The following is a 14,113-nucleotide window of genomic DNA, read 5'->3' on the forward strand; positions in this document are numbered from 1 at the left end:
GGCTTCTGCCGGCCGACCTGCGCAGGCACCTGCCATGACGGGCAGGAGCTGCCACATGAAGATCAACAGGAATGGTCTTCCAGGCAGATGGTAGAGCAAGGTGCAAAAGTCCTGGGGCAAAAATGAGCTTGGCTTATTCAAGGAAAGGCCAAGAGGAGAAAAATGAGGTTGGAGATGGTAACAGGGCCAAGATGTGTAGAATCACAGTAGTCTGGGATCTGGAGTAGAATTCAGAGGGCCCCCAGAGACCACTCGGCGGTCTGTTCTAGGGGTGGTAGCTGGTTATGTAAGACATGATCTCACTGATGTTTTCAGAAAGATCGGTTAGCCTTTGAGCCCTCTGGCCCTGCACAGGGCTTCCTTTCCAAAGCCAGTAGCAAGTGTCACAGACCCAGCTCTGGTTAGAAAAGGGACCCACCTATTCAGACTTCCCCCTTGGCCTCTACAAAACCTCGGCGAAACTCGCCCACGCTGCCAGAGCCGGGGTTTGGCTTCCAGTCTGGAGCGAGCGCTCTTCCTCCCGCATGAGCCTCGGGCCCGGCCCCGGTGCCCTCCCCGCAGCTGTCACTCTCTCCTGCCTCTCTCTCTCTCTTTCTCTCTCTCTCTGCGCAGATATTGTAGGCACTCTGAGGCCAGATGAGAAGGCCATCATGACTTACGTGTCCTGCTTCTACCACGCTTTCTCGGGGGCTCAAAAGGTGAGCTGGGGCGGAAGCGTCCCTCACTGCTATGGCCGGAGCCTGGTCCTCGCTGTCCCTATGTCCCTGCCACCCATTTGTGGTTGGAGCCCTTGCCAGGCCATCCCACAGGCTGCACCGGCATGAGGATGCACCCTGTCAGGAGGGGTTCTTGGGACCGTGGGCCTTAGGTGCCGACAGGCCACGTGTATTCTCTGTGAGCACAGCCTGGCCCATAAAGATGGGGGCGGCGTCCCCATACAGCCGCATTTAGCACGTGTGCTCATTCCTGGCCACTCGGCTGCCCTGTCCTTTCTGTGCTGCGCCCTGCCCTGGACAGTTGCCTTCTGTCCTGGCTGTGTGCTCACACTGGGGAGCACTGGCCTTTCCGGCCCTCTTCACGACTTCTTCCCCTCACGGGTGCTGCAGGAAAGGCTTGGTCCGAGCAGGTTACATCCTCTCTGGGCTCCCGTCCCCGGCGCCGCCAATACCAGCAGTGCCCTCGGGGGTGTCCGAGCCCAGTGGCAGCTGTCCACTCCCATGAGAAGGCGCCCGGCGGCCCCTGGGCAGGGAGACTCTGCCTGGAGGCCCCGGCGCCTTTGTCCTCTCCACCTGCCTCACGTTTCGTGGGTCCTGGGCAGCCATGTACTCCCGGTAACTTGATTCCATGTCACCCATTAGGAGCAGACAGGGCTGGGGAGGAGAAACCGGCTTTTGTTAGTTGAGCGTTTACTGCATGCTAGGCAGTCCTGCGGCAGCTCCACATGCGCAGGTTCTAGGAGAGTCCCGCACACGGGGGGTGTCGTTACCTTCCTGTAACAGGAGGAAATCAGAGTTCAGAGAGGCAGGGAGCCCTTTGCAGAGTCACAGGACCAGGGCTGCACCTGCTGGTCCTGTGGAGCTCCTTCTGTGGGCCGTCTGTCCTGGTCCCTGCTGTCACCTCTTAGCAGCGTAACCTGAGATGAGTCCCTTTCCTTCAGTTTCCCCAACTGTAAAACAGGGATCCTACCCAACCCTATCTCAGGATTGTCCTGAGGGTGAAGTGAGCTCACAAAGAATGGCGCCTAGCCCCGTAAGCACTCAGCCGGTGATGGGGTGGTCAGAGCAGCCTTCTGGGTGTGCCCGTGTCCACCATGGTCTTCTAGCCCCATGGCCTCTCCCCACCCAGCCAGCATGTGGCTGGAACTTGTGTTTGCGGTGTTCTGTGGGGGGCGGGGGTGGGGGCGGGCAGTGGTGGAAGATTCCCGGACTCAGACCCATCCCAGCTGACCGCACGCTTGCCACTGGCCTCACCGCTCTGCAGGTCCTGGCCGGCTTCACTGCCCACCACGTCACCCTCTCTGCCCAGGCTGCCCTCCCCAGCATCACGCTGGCCTCCGCTGCGGTGGGGGCTGGGAGGCCTTGAGGTATTTGTGGGAGCAGATAGTGGCAGGAAAGCTCAGGCCGGAGCATTTGGGGGTTTCTGAGGCAGCTGGGCCCGTCTTGGGAGACAGGAAGAAAAGGTCAGGCTACTGGGAGCTGCCCGTTCACCAGGAGACGTGCTGCACTCGGGCTTCTCCAGCTGTCGGTCCGGCTTCCCCCAGCCTGTGTTGACTTCTCCAGACAGCCCTGCGATGCTTTTATTCGTGCTACTCTGTGTCCTCAGAGACTAAGGCCAGCCGCACAGAAGAGTGCTCTCTGGCATCCGTTCTGCTTTGTAAGCACAGGGCAGACTCCAGACCTCACGGGAAGTATGCCCGTTCTCTCCTGATAGTTTATTTTTTGTCCCTAAGCAATTGCTGCTTTCCTTTGTTCGCTCCTTCATTCATCAACTTTGAGTATCTAAAACTTACCCAGTCCCTAGCGGGGTGCCAGGAATTCAGCAATGAAACAACCCCTCCGACTAGCAGCTCCCCCCTCGGGGTGGATCTGAGCACGGGGTGATCGTTGTCTCTCCGAGTCCGGTCAGGGACTGACCCCCCACGGGAACCCCCTCCACCCCCCGCAAGCTGAGACCTTAGTTCTGCTTCTGGCACTCACTTGGCCGAGGCCCTTGTGAGTCTCATCTCTGAGGCACAGTGCCTGGGGCTGTTGGCGTGTGGCCTGCAGCGTGGTGCCCGGCGTGTGCATGTGTGGGCACGTGTACACGCACACCCGTCCCGGCTGGCCCCCAGTCACCTCCCCACCTGTCCTGGAGGCAGCGTGTGGACAGGAGAGGCTGGGCGTCGGGGCCTGTGGCTAGCGGGTGTGGAGCCATCCCCAAGCCTCTCTGTTTTCCTTCCCCACCACTCTGTAGACCCTCCTCACTCTTTCTGTTCCTGTTCTGTTGCCGTTTCAACTTCTCCTCTTGGACCCTTTCTGTGCTTCCTGAAAGGTACCTGGTCTTTCCGCTCCCCGTGTGGCACCCCCTGCTCTCCTTCTTCTCCACTCCACGCGTTTCCCCCCAGCAGGACAAGGCAGCACGTTGTCCCGTAGTCCTGAGCAGAGGCTGGTCACATTCTCCACCGCTCCCTTCTGCCTCGTGGGTGGTGACTTCTGCCCAATGAGCCATCCGCACCCACCTCTGAAGGGAGGATTAGAAAGGGGACACTGGTGCTTTCCTGTGCGCAGACTTCTTTGGGGGCCCCTGCATCTCCACGTTCCGCCGCAGCCCTCCAGCACTTGGCCTCTGCTGCAGACCTTCCCACCCAGGGGGACACTCCTTCACGGCTTGGCCCAGGGGAGGACCCCACCCAGCCTACTACTTGCCCTCCTTCTCTGTGGGCCTCTTAATCCATTACCCCAGAGTGGAGGGGCTCCCTGGCCCCCTTCAGCGTCTCCAGGGTCCAGACCAAGGGAGCCGAGGGGCCCAACTTTGGCAGGGGGGTGCATAAGCAGTAAGCTATGGGGACGCCGGCAGAACCCATCAGGACGCAGCCACTCAGGGTTCCATCTTGCTGGAGCTGTGCTTCTCTCCTTCATTCCTTGGGGAGTGCTGTGTGGGCTGTGGACGGGCCGGCTCTGGGGGATGAGCCTGTCAGGAGGGAGGGTCACCAGCCCTTAGGCACCCCTGACCATGGCGCTTCTCCTGTCCCAGGCTGAGACCGCTGCCAACCGGATCTGCAAGGTGCTGGCAGTCAACCAGGAGAATGAGCACCTCATGGAAGATTATGAGAGGCTGGCTAGTGACGTAAGTCTGCCACTCATCCCAGCCCTGGTGGCCCCACCACAGTGGGAGGACTGGGGTGCCTCTGGTTACCCTTGGGCGAAGGTCATGTGACACTTGCAGAGGGGAGGACAGGCACGGCAGTGACCCTTCCTAGATAAGGACATGAGCTGACAGACTGTGGAGTGTGGCCAAGCCAGTGTGTGACCTTCCAGGCTAGCGTCACAAAAGGCTGAGGGTCAGACCGGTGTTGTCACCATGCTCCCTGGCTCCTGTGGTCTTGAGCTCAGGTCCCTACAGAGGTACTTAAAGACAGAGTTTCCCAAACACCCCACCACTCCAGAATTATCAGGGGAGGTTTTAAAAAAACCTGCCGCGCCCTCACTGCAGGCTGACTGACTCAGTGGGATGGAGGGAGACCCCTGCGCAGACACAGTGACAGGACTGTGGTTTGTCACGGCAGGTCCAGCACCTCACTTCTAGAGCAGGGTCTACTGTCTGCACAGCAGCCCCGGGTGAAGGGAACATGTCTCACCCCTTTTCCAAGTGGGGAAACTGAGACCCAGAGGGTCAGGCACCAGGCACGCAGCTGGCAGAACAGAGAGCCAGAGGTCAAACCCAGGCAGCTCCACTCCAGAGCCTGAACCCGGAAAGGCCACTTGGAACGTGGGTGTTTAGTTTTGGGTTCCCTCCTTTATTTTAAGAACTTCCACTTTAAAAAAATACATATGTATATATTGGAGCTTCTGGAGAGCCGCGGTTTGAATGCTCGAGACTAATGGTTCCCAGACTTGGAAATTTCACGAACCAGGACTATTTGAAAAAGTAATTGACAGCCAGCCTATGGTGACCAGCTTTTTGTTTTGCCAAGTTAAGGATATTTTTAAAAGAAAAAGCCAACAAGGCACCCGGCTGGCTTAGTGAGGTGTGGAACTCTTGATCTCAGGGTTGTGAGTTCGAGTTCCACGTGGGGGCAGAGATTACTTAAAATATTTTTAAAAATTAAAAGAAGCTACCGTCTGTTACCACCATGCTTTATAATACCAATACCAAGAGAAAGCTAAAAGCTTCTGTCTTGGAATCCCGTCACTTCCTAGGAAAGAACGGCTGGCACCATCTACCAGGATGTAAAGACACATAGATCCCTTTTTCCTTGGTTTTCTTATTTTGCCAGAGTTTGGCACTTGGGAACCACTTCTTCAAGCATCTCCATGCTGGACAGTAAGATTTTCCTCTCCAAGGATTGTTCTAGAATTGCTTGTTTGTACCTGTCCTCACTCTATCACATATGAGGGGCTCATAAAATACTTATCACTACCCCCCCCAATTTTACTGTCAAATCGTTTCTGTCTCGGGCCCTGTGCCTCAGAGTGAGTCTGCCATGCCGTGGGCTCTTCCCTGGAGGGCGCCTACAGCCCAGGAACGAGGAAGCCACGAGGTGTCACTCCAGGACAGTGCAGAGCTCAGCGAGCATGGGGTCGTGTGCTGGGACTGACAGGAGGGGCGCATGCATTGAGCCTGCCTGGCTTCGATCTGAGGTCTGAGGAGGAGGCAGCCCGGGAGCAAGGCATGCCCAGGATATAAGCAGAGAGCAGCACAGTGGTTCAGAGGGGGCACACATCCCCGTAGTTCCTAGTCTTAGGCTCCGAGCGGGCACCACGGAGAAGTCAGGCTGGGGAGCAGGGCTGATCCCCGGTGGCGGGGGGAGGGTCTGGAAAACCCGTGCCCCTCCCCCACCTTCACCCTGAGGCCTCCGGTGCGCCCGCAGCTCCTGGAGTGGATCCGGCGTACCATCCCCTGGCTGGAGGACCGGGTGCCGCAGAAGACCATCCAGGAGATGCAGCAGAAGCTGGAGGACTTCCGGGACTACCGGCGCGTCCACAAGCCGCCCAAGGTGCAGGAGAAGTGCCAGCTGGAGATCAACTTCAACACGCTGCAGACCAAGCTGCGGCTCAGCAACCGGCCCGCCTTCATGCCCTCCGAGGGCAGGATGGTCTCGGTGAGCGCCCGGGGTGTGTGGCCTGCTCCCAGCCAGCCCGTGGGGTTGAGGGGCAGGAGGGGGTACAGCTGACTCTTGAGCACGTTCTTCCTCCCCCACCACTTGACTTTTACACCCACTGTCTGCATTTGGACCCCTCCGTGGGCCGTGATTCCAGGATTTCCGAGTGCTCGAGGCCCCTTTTCAGGAGAGACAGGGTCCCCGCTGCACGGTTGCCTGGCTCCTGTAGCGCATCTGAGGCATTCCTTCATCGTCACCCACTCGGTTAACGCAAAAATGCACTCGCCGTTTGCTGGGCCCCGTCCAGGCATAGTCTAGACGCGACCCCAGGCCGTTTACACCGCCCACCTTCCCATCAGTGTCCCTCAGGGAGGGATCACCCTGCTGGGTGGCCCAGCTCCCCCTTGCAACTCTGGTCGTCTTGTGTCCCCATAGGACATCAACAACGGCTGGCAACACTTGGAGCAGGCCGAGAAGGGCTACGAGGAGTGGCTGCTGAACGAGATCCGCAGGCTGGAGCGGCTCGACCACCTGGCAGAGAAGTTCCGGCAGAAGGCCTCCATCCACGAGGCCTGGACCGACGGTGGGGTCCCCCGGCTTCCTCGGCCCGCTCCCGCCTCGCACACCGCGCACGTACACCCTCACAGCCCCTCGTGTCTTTGGGTCTGTTTGTCAGGCCCCCTTTCCTGCTGCCTGGCGACACGCCTGTCATGCAGCTCTGGGTTCACCCAGCCCTGGGCAGGAGGAACGCTGTGGAGCTGAGCTGTCCCATCTGCGCTAACCTCTGAGGCTCCTTCCAGGCGGGCCCCTGTCTTGGTGGGCCGAGGCCATCCTCCAGGAGTACAGCCTAACCTCATCCCAGTTCCAGCAACAAGGGAATTCTTGTCTCTTCGCTGCTGTGTCTTCTTTGAGGATGGTGGCCCTACTAGGCCAAGGTGGCCGGGGGTTGGGGATGTGTGGGACGGGCTCTCCCATCTTTGGAAGCCTGTGTTCAGATATTCTGTCTGTCTTTTCACTCCTGCACACTTTGTGAACTTGGAATTCACACAGAAGAGCCAGTGCTGGGTGGGCCTGTGTGCCCAAGCACGGTCCTTAAAGGCACGTCCAGGGAGCCACCCCCCAGTTCAGCTGCCCACCCCAGGAGCTATTTCTCCCGTTCAGGGGCCTGGTACCCCGGAAGCAGGGCTTCTCCCAGAAGGGTAGCCAGCGGTGTCCTCTGTTTCTCGGCGGCCCCACAGCTGCCGCATCTCTTGGCTCTAGATGTGGAATTCCAGCACGTCCCTGGCCCTCGGTCAGGACCCACACTGTGGTTGAGATTCTAAATCCCGGGGGTCTGAAAACCTTCAGAAATGGGCCGGTGCCTGCGAAAGCCATGAGCCAGGACTCCCGCCCATCCGCTTGTGGCTGCCTCCTTCCCGACTGTGCCTTGCCGAGTTTAGTCTTCCTTGTGTGGCTCAGTGTGATGTCTCATCCCTCCACCCCACTGTCCCCCATCAGGTCCTTGCTGAGCTTCTGGGGCTCCTCTAGCTGGTGGGCAGGCAGCCCCAGCCTGGGCCAGATTCTGAGACCTACCGAGAGGCACCTGCACGACCTGCCCACATGCCACCCTGTGCAACCCGCAGCCTCGGGCCCACCTGCCCCGTGTTCCCAGCCACAGGACTGCTTATGCCCTCGTCACGTTAATGCGGGCTGTTGTTTTCAGCAGCAGCTGCTGGGCCCAGAGCCAAACCCTAATCCCTCCTCTGCTGGGAAGGCCATGCTGGGGAGTCTGTGGGGGCCAGGGGCACAGGCACCTCAACCATGCAGCAGCGTGTCCGTGCTGGAGGTGGGGGCGGGAGGCCATTTACTTCATTTGTTGATTGATTCCTTGATTCGGCTCTTCCTGAGCCCAGTACTTTTGGGGGCAGGGCCGAGGCCCAGGGAGCCTCCTATCAGAGGACCCTTCGGCGTGAGTAGATTTTACTGCATCTGTATGTCACACCTGTACTGTCTCCTGTCCTCATTCGTGTCTGTCCTTCCACGGGCTCTGGGCATCATGCCCAGGCGCTTCCCTTGTCAGCCTCTGGGCCCAGGTCGTCAGCCCTTGTCCCTTACCTGGAGCTACAGGGGGCCCAGGGTGGGTGTGATGCCCCCCTCCCACCAGAGTTCTTTCCCAGGGAGTGACAGGGGCTGGCCTTCCCCACAGGCATTGAGAAGGTGGCTCAGCGTATAGCTGGGGCCCAACTGGTTCAGTGGCCTCCACATGCCCCTGTCCCCCCACTCCCCACCCCCCCAGGCACTTTGGCATCTGGCCCTGCCCCTCAGCGGCAGCCTGGAACCCCCAGGTGGGCTTGCCCGCTCTCGTTCCCAAGGCCTAAAGCCACCCAATTTTGTAACATGGGAGGATAGACTCTTGGCCCCCTCTACACCCCTGGAATCCCATGCCAGCAGCCTGCTTTCTCTGGAGGGCTGCGCCCAGAGAGGGGGTTGAGCCACCATCATTCCAAGCCTCCCTCACCATCCCCCAACCGCCCACAGGGGCGAGGGTCCATCTAGCTGCTGTGCCACGGGTTTTTTTGGATTGTCTGGGAGGAAAAATGGAAACGAGCCTCTGCATCCCCACTGCGGCCGCCCCTTGGCCTGAATCCAAGGCATCTGTGGCCACGGGCCGCTCCTCCCGACTCCCCCCCCCCCCATGCCCCCCTTGCCAGCTCCCTTGCTGAAACTCTGCTGAGGCAGAGAAGTGGTAACCTACTATTTCGGGTTCCCACCCTTGGGAGAAAGCAATTTGGTGAAGGGAATTGCAAGCTTGCCTTTGTGGTTAAGCCTCCTGCCCCAGGGCCGAGGTGGCAGGGCCCACGGAGCCTCTTTCCCAGGCTGCCATCTCCTGTCACCCATGCCAGGCCCGATGCTCAGGGCCGCTGAGATGTGGATGGGCCTCACTCCGTGCCCGTGCTGCTGGAGGCCTGAGACCAGGCGCAGGCCTGGGGCCCATTTCACGGACGAGGGAACAGGTGGGGAAAGGCCTCGTGACTCCCCACAGCACATGCTGTACCAGGCAGCCAGCTGTTGGTCTCATGCCCCAGAGCCAAGCTGAGGGCTGGGTCTCTGAGCTGCCACCGCAGGGCTAGCCTGGCTCACCTGAAGCAGAGCACCTGTAGGAGGCAGGGCTTCCAGCCATCATCACAGACTGGCCTCTCCCTACCCAGTTCTCTGTAATACCTCGCCATGCTTACAGGACTTCCTGGAGCTTCTGGCCTGGGGTGTATAATTAGCCAGGCTCCAGGACTAATAATAGCGTGCCTCTCTTCCTTCAAAGGGCCTGACAGTGGGCCCCACCTCAGCATGCATGGAAGGCCTAGGACACGGAGGTGTGTGACAGGACCCCCCTGCCCCGGGAGCCTGGCCCCTAGCGCTGGGGGCAGGCCCAAGGGGTTGGGGCCATGGAGAGCTCTGGAACACGCATCCTGCTCTCATTCTGTGGAGGCCTGAGCTGCAGCCCCAGCTGCTGGTCCGGGTGCTGGCCCTCCAGGGATGGGCGTCTCCCTTTCCAGCCATGGTGGCAGAGTCCGGTCCCTGCCGTCCACTGATAGAGGGCCCTGAGTTTAGAACACATGGGTTGGATGAGGATATCTGTCTCAGGCTCCCTAGCCCCACAGTGTCTCCCAGCTCCATCCAGGATATAGGTGGGCTTAGAGATCCCTTAAAAAGGCAAGGAGAAAGTTTCTGGAAGTTTCTTGTTCCCACGGCACCATGCTTAGTGAGGCAGGATCTGGTAGGGTCTGGATCTCTTTTCCTGGGGTCAGACAGCCCCCTGGATTCCCACTGTGCTGTTGTCTAAACACCTCCCACCCTCTGCCCACCCCAGGGAAGGAGGCCATGCTGAAGCACCGGGACTATGAGACAGCCACCCTGTCAGATATCAAAGCTCTCATTCGCAAGCATGAGGCCTTTGAGAGCGACCTGGCCGCGCACCAGGACCGTGTGGAGCAGATCGCTGCAATTGCCCAGGAACTCAAGTACGCAAGGGGTCCCTGCTGGGAGTAGGGGGTGGCAGCATCCTGGGGTCCAGCTTGCTTCGTGGCCTCCATGGGCCCTCTCATCTCCCCACTTTCATATGCCAGGGAGAGCCCTTACAGGATGATGCCTTTTGCCTAGTTGGGCTTAACCCCAGACGAGAAACAGGCAGAAAGGAGGTCTCTGACCGCCTTCCTGATGCTTTAGGCTCTAGGGGTCTGCAGGGCTCTACCTTTTGCCTGCCACACCACAGAGAGGTCCCCTGGCCCCCTGATGAGGGGGGCGGCCTACCCCCTGCCATTCCCACCCGCTCCTCCCAGAGGGGATCGGGCTGCACAGAGAGCCCATTGTTCTGCCCGGCCACTTCCCTCACTTGCTGAGAATACGCTTATTGTACGAGTGTCCAGGCTGCCGGCTTCTTCGCCCTCCCTTTCCCGCCCCAGTCAGATAAACTTGCGCGCAGTTAGTACACCGGACCTCCAGAGCCGGTGAATGGGGCCTTATGCCACCGGCACGGCGGCCGCAGCAGGGAGGGCCCAGGGAGTGGGAGGCCTAGGCCATTACTTCATGGAAAATCCACAGGGCCTGGAGGGGCAGCACGGCTCCCAAAATAGCTGTCTGCTCAAAAATAGGATACTTGGCTGGAGCTGCCCTTTCCACAGACACCCCCCACCCTGCCAGTCATCCCCGAAGCTCTGCTTGTTTCTGTGAGGCTGGGGCCCAGCTGCGGTGCCTGGTGCAGCCCCACGCCAGGCAGGGCCGGCTTCCTCCCTGACTCACTCCCTCTGCTCTGCCCAGTTGCTCTGCGGCTTCCCCTTGCGCTCAGCCAGAGGCAGGAGTGCTCCGTGGCTCCCCCACGGTCGTGGGAAGACGGTGTCCCTTGGGGTCTTGCCGCCTCTCGTAGGCTTGAGCCTCAGGGCCTGGCACACCCAGGTGGAGGTGGGTGATGTCCATAGCGCCTGTGGGAGGTGGCATGAGGGTGTGTTCCGCTGCTGACAGGCGAGCCCCTGGGCGCTGATGGGAAACAGGCGGGGAAGTCCTTGGCCAGCCTGCCTCCCAGGCACCGGGAGCAGGTGTGAGGTACCCGCTCTTCAGAGCTGGGGGACAGGTAGCCACCGAGGCAGCTTTTCTGGACAGTGGCCCTGCAGGAGGAAGGAAGGGCGATTTGGGGGTGCTGTCTGTTTCCCCGAAGATGAGTCAGAGGGATAGGCACTGGCCAGGATGAGCCTGAGTAGACAGCCCGGCTAAGTGTTGGTGCATAGTAATAATAGAAGCTCAGAGCACTCAGTGTTCCACACACGCCGGCTCTTTTAATCACCCGCAGCCCTGTGTTATGGAAGGGGAAACTGAGGCACAGAGAGGCTCAGGGGCTTGTCCACAGTCACACTGCTGGTGGGTAGCTGAGACAGGAGTGGAGCTCAGGCTGCCTGGCCCCTCTGGGGAGCCCAGCCATGGTCCCCAGCCCCATCCCCCAGGTCGTGTTCTTCCCAGAGTTTTTCCCTGCTCCCTGTCCCTCCCCAGGCCCCCAAGGTTTTGCCTGTACCTCCACTCCCTGGGAACCTCTTGCTAAGAGTATCCAGGGTCTGGAGCTCAGGAGGAAGGAATCCTGGGGCAGATAGGAGAAGAGCAGGGTCAGGAGGCATGAGGGGCCAGGAATTATCACGTCTGCCCACTTCTCTTTTACATCTGTTATTAATTGCTTAGAACGACAGTGCGGGTTTGCTGCTCATTTTTTCTTCATGTTCATTAAAGTAAATCCCTTTAATCACTGTTAGTACATCTACTCAGAGGGGACCAAGGACTGCCCTCCACACTTCATGTGCCCTCAGTAACTGGATCTCCACAGTAACCCCACGCCCATTTCATAGATGGGAACATCGAGGTCTCCAGAATAGGTCATTCACACGCCTGGGGTCACACTGGTACAGAATCGAAGAGCCAGGATTCTGACCGGGGGAACTTGGCCCAGGAGCCCATTGCTTAAACCAGTGTGCTCTGCTGGACCTTTGGGTGACAGAAGCAGTCCAGACACAGGGAGTGTGGGGGCCCCCGCGTTTGGGTATCGTGATAGGCAGATCTCACATCGAGTCAGCAGGGGCCCCCTCCCCACCCCTCTGACCCTTCCTGGCTACATGGCGGCGGGGGGTGGGGGTGGTCACCAGCACAGCCTTGCCTGCCAGGTCTCATGGCCACGTGTCCGTCCCCTCCCCCTGCAGTGAGCTGGACTACTACGACTCCCACAACGTCAACACCCGCTGCCAGAAGATCTGCGACCAGTGGGACGCCCTTGGCTCTCTGACCCAGAGTCGCAGGGAAGCTCTGGAGGTGAGGGGGGGGGTGAAGTCACCCACGGAGCCCTATGCCCCTGGGGGTCGGTGGGAGCAGACGCCGCCAGGACGCCCGAGTTTCCTCTGACCCACCTCGAGGGGACGTTCTCCGACCCCTTGGGTCCCCGGGCCACCAACCACTTGCTCACTGACTGACCTCCCCGTCCCGTTCCTGCACGTGCCAGAAAACGGAGAAGCAGCTGGAGACCATTGACCAACTGCACCTGGAGTATGCCAAGCGGGCCGCGCCCTTCAACAACTGGATGGAGAGCGCCATGGAGGACCTCCAGGACATGTTCATCGTGCACACCATCGAGGAGATCGAGGTCCGCAGCTGCCCGCGCACCCCAGGGGACCGCTGTGGACCCGGGCTGCCCTTCATGCCTTCTCCTCCTTCCAGGGCCTGATCTCAGCCCACGACCAGTTCAAGTCAACGCTGCCGGATGCTGACAGGGAGCGGGAGGCCATCCTGGCCATCCACAAGGAGGCCCAGAGGATCGCCGAAAGCAACCACATCAAACTATTGGGCAGCAACCCCTACACCACCGTCACCCCGCAGATCATCAACTCCAAGTGGGAGAAGGTGGGCAGGCTTGGCGGCGGGGCTGGGACGGGCCAGCCGGGGGAAGGGCCACCCCGACCACCATGGCTCACCACCCCCATCCCCCCCAGGTGCAGCAGCTGGTGCCCAAACGGGACCATGCGCTCCTGGAGGAGCAGAGCAAGCAGCAGTCCAACGAGCACCTCCGCCGCCAGTTCGCCAGCCAGGCCAACATCGTGGGGCCCTGGATCCAGACAAAGATGGAGGTGAGGGCCCAGCGCCCCAGCCTAGCTGAGCTAGGAGTGGCTCTCAGGGCAGAGTGGGGGCGGGTCCCCAGTTGTCTCTGGTGGGTCTGCCGGAGGCCCCGCTCTGGGAGTGAGGGCAGCCTCCTGGGATCGGTGTTGATAGAAGTGACAGCACGCTCCAGAGGGAAACCTGGTGGAGGAGTCAGGTAGGGGAGGGTTCGAGTCTCAGCTCCGCCTGCTGACCAGGGAGTCAGGTACAAGCGAACTTCTGCTCCTGGGTTTTCGCATCTCTAAACAGGGATGGAAAGAGTCCTTTCATTACCTCGGCAAATGCTTGGGCACTGCTCTGTGGCAGCTGCCTGACAAGCACTGGTGTCGCTGGAACCAGGGCGGTCCGAGGGCAGACCCTTCCGGTGGGCTTGGGACCCGGCCCCGGAACGTCTGCACAGATGCTGCTTGCAGCCTGGGCACGCCTTACAGAGCACTCATTTCGCCCAGGTTCCAAGCCAGGGCAGGGGTGGGGCTCCGGGCTGGCTGAGCTGCACCGCCACCCTGGGAACCCCCGTTTTGGGGGCTTGTGCTCAGGAGCCCGGATTCCGAAGCCGGCCAGGCCTAGGTCCAGATCCTGTCCCTGCCTCTCGCCATGAGCAGTTGCTGTGTTTGGGCCTCAGTTTCCAGGCCTGTTGCCGTCCTGGGCCTCACAGGAAGTTGGGGATGTGCACCGAGGTTAGGCTTGGCCGGCCTCAGCCCAGACACCGCCCCTTGGCGGCCTGCACTCCGGAGGGTGGACCCGGAGGGGACGGTCAGCCCGCAGCCGGCTTCCAGGCACGGGAGCGCCCCTCGGAAGGCCTCCCGCAGCCAGCAGCCCCCGCCCTCCACGCAGGAGATCGGGCGCATCTCCATTGAGATGAACGGGACGCTGGAGGACCAGCTGAGCCACCTGAAGCGGTACGAGCGCAGCATCGTGGACTACAAGCCGAACCTCGACCTGCTGGAGCAGCAGCACCAGCTCATCCAGGAGGCCCTCATCTTCGACAACAAGCACACCAACTACACCATGGAGGTGAGGCCTGCCCGGTGCCCGTGCCGGGGTCGCCGTGGCCGCGCAGGCCCGGCCTCAGGGCCAGTCGGGTGTGGCCCAGTAGGAGAGGCGCCTGCCGCTTTCTCTCTCCTTTCTGTCCCTCTGAGCCTAAAGACTAGATCA

General features: G+C 60.4%; 1 protein-coding gene across 5 annotated transcripts in view; it reads left to right on the forward strand.

Annotated features, from left to right (window-relative positions):
• ACTN4 (actinin alpha 4) overlaps positions 1–14,113 on the forward strand; it is a 68,339-nt gene that overhangs the window by 50,117 nt on the left and 4,109 nt on the right. For 3 of the 5 annotated variants that reach the window (XM_032841910.1, XM_032841906.1, XM_032841904.1), the window contains exons 9-17: positions 3,733–3,825; positions 5,570–5,800; positions 6,236–6,383; positions 9,648–9,798; positions 12,013–12,121; positions 12,309–12,449; positions 12,524–12,706; positions 12,796–12,930; positions 13,793–13,972. In XM_032841910.1, coding sequence (XP_032697801.1) covers positions 3,733–3,825; positions 5,570–5,800; positions 6,236–6,383; positions 9,648–9,798; positions 12,013–12,121; positions 12,309–12,449; positions 12,524–12,706; positions 12,796–12,930; positions 13,793–13,972 — 1,371 coding nt within the window. Of the gene's footprint in view, positions 1–612; positions 699–3,732; positions 3,826–5,569; positions 5,801–6,235; positions 6,384–9,647; positions 9,799–12,012; positions 12,122–12,308; positions 12,450–12,523; positions 12,707–12,795; positions 12,931–13,792; positions 13,973–14,113 lie in introns of all 5 variants that reach the window. The other 2 variants (XM_032841905.1, XM_032841907.1) reach the window with 1 other exon arrangement.

The sequence above is a fragment of the Lontra canadensis genome, unplaced genomic scaffold (genome assembly GCF_010015895.1).
Source record: "Lontra canadensis isolate GAN:19392208 unplaced genomic scaffold, GSC_riverotter_1.0 scaffold125, whole genome shotgun sequence".
NCBI lineage: Eukaryota > Metazoa > Chordata > Mammalia > Carnivora > Mustelidae > Lontra > Lontra canadensis.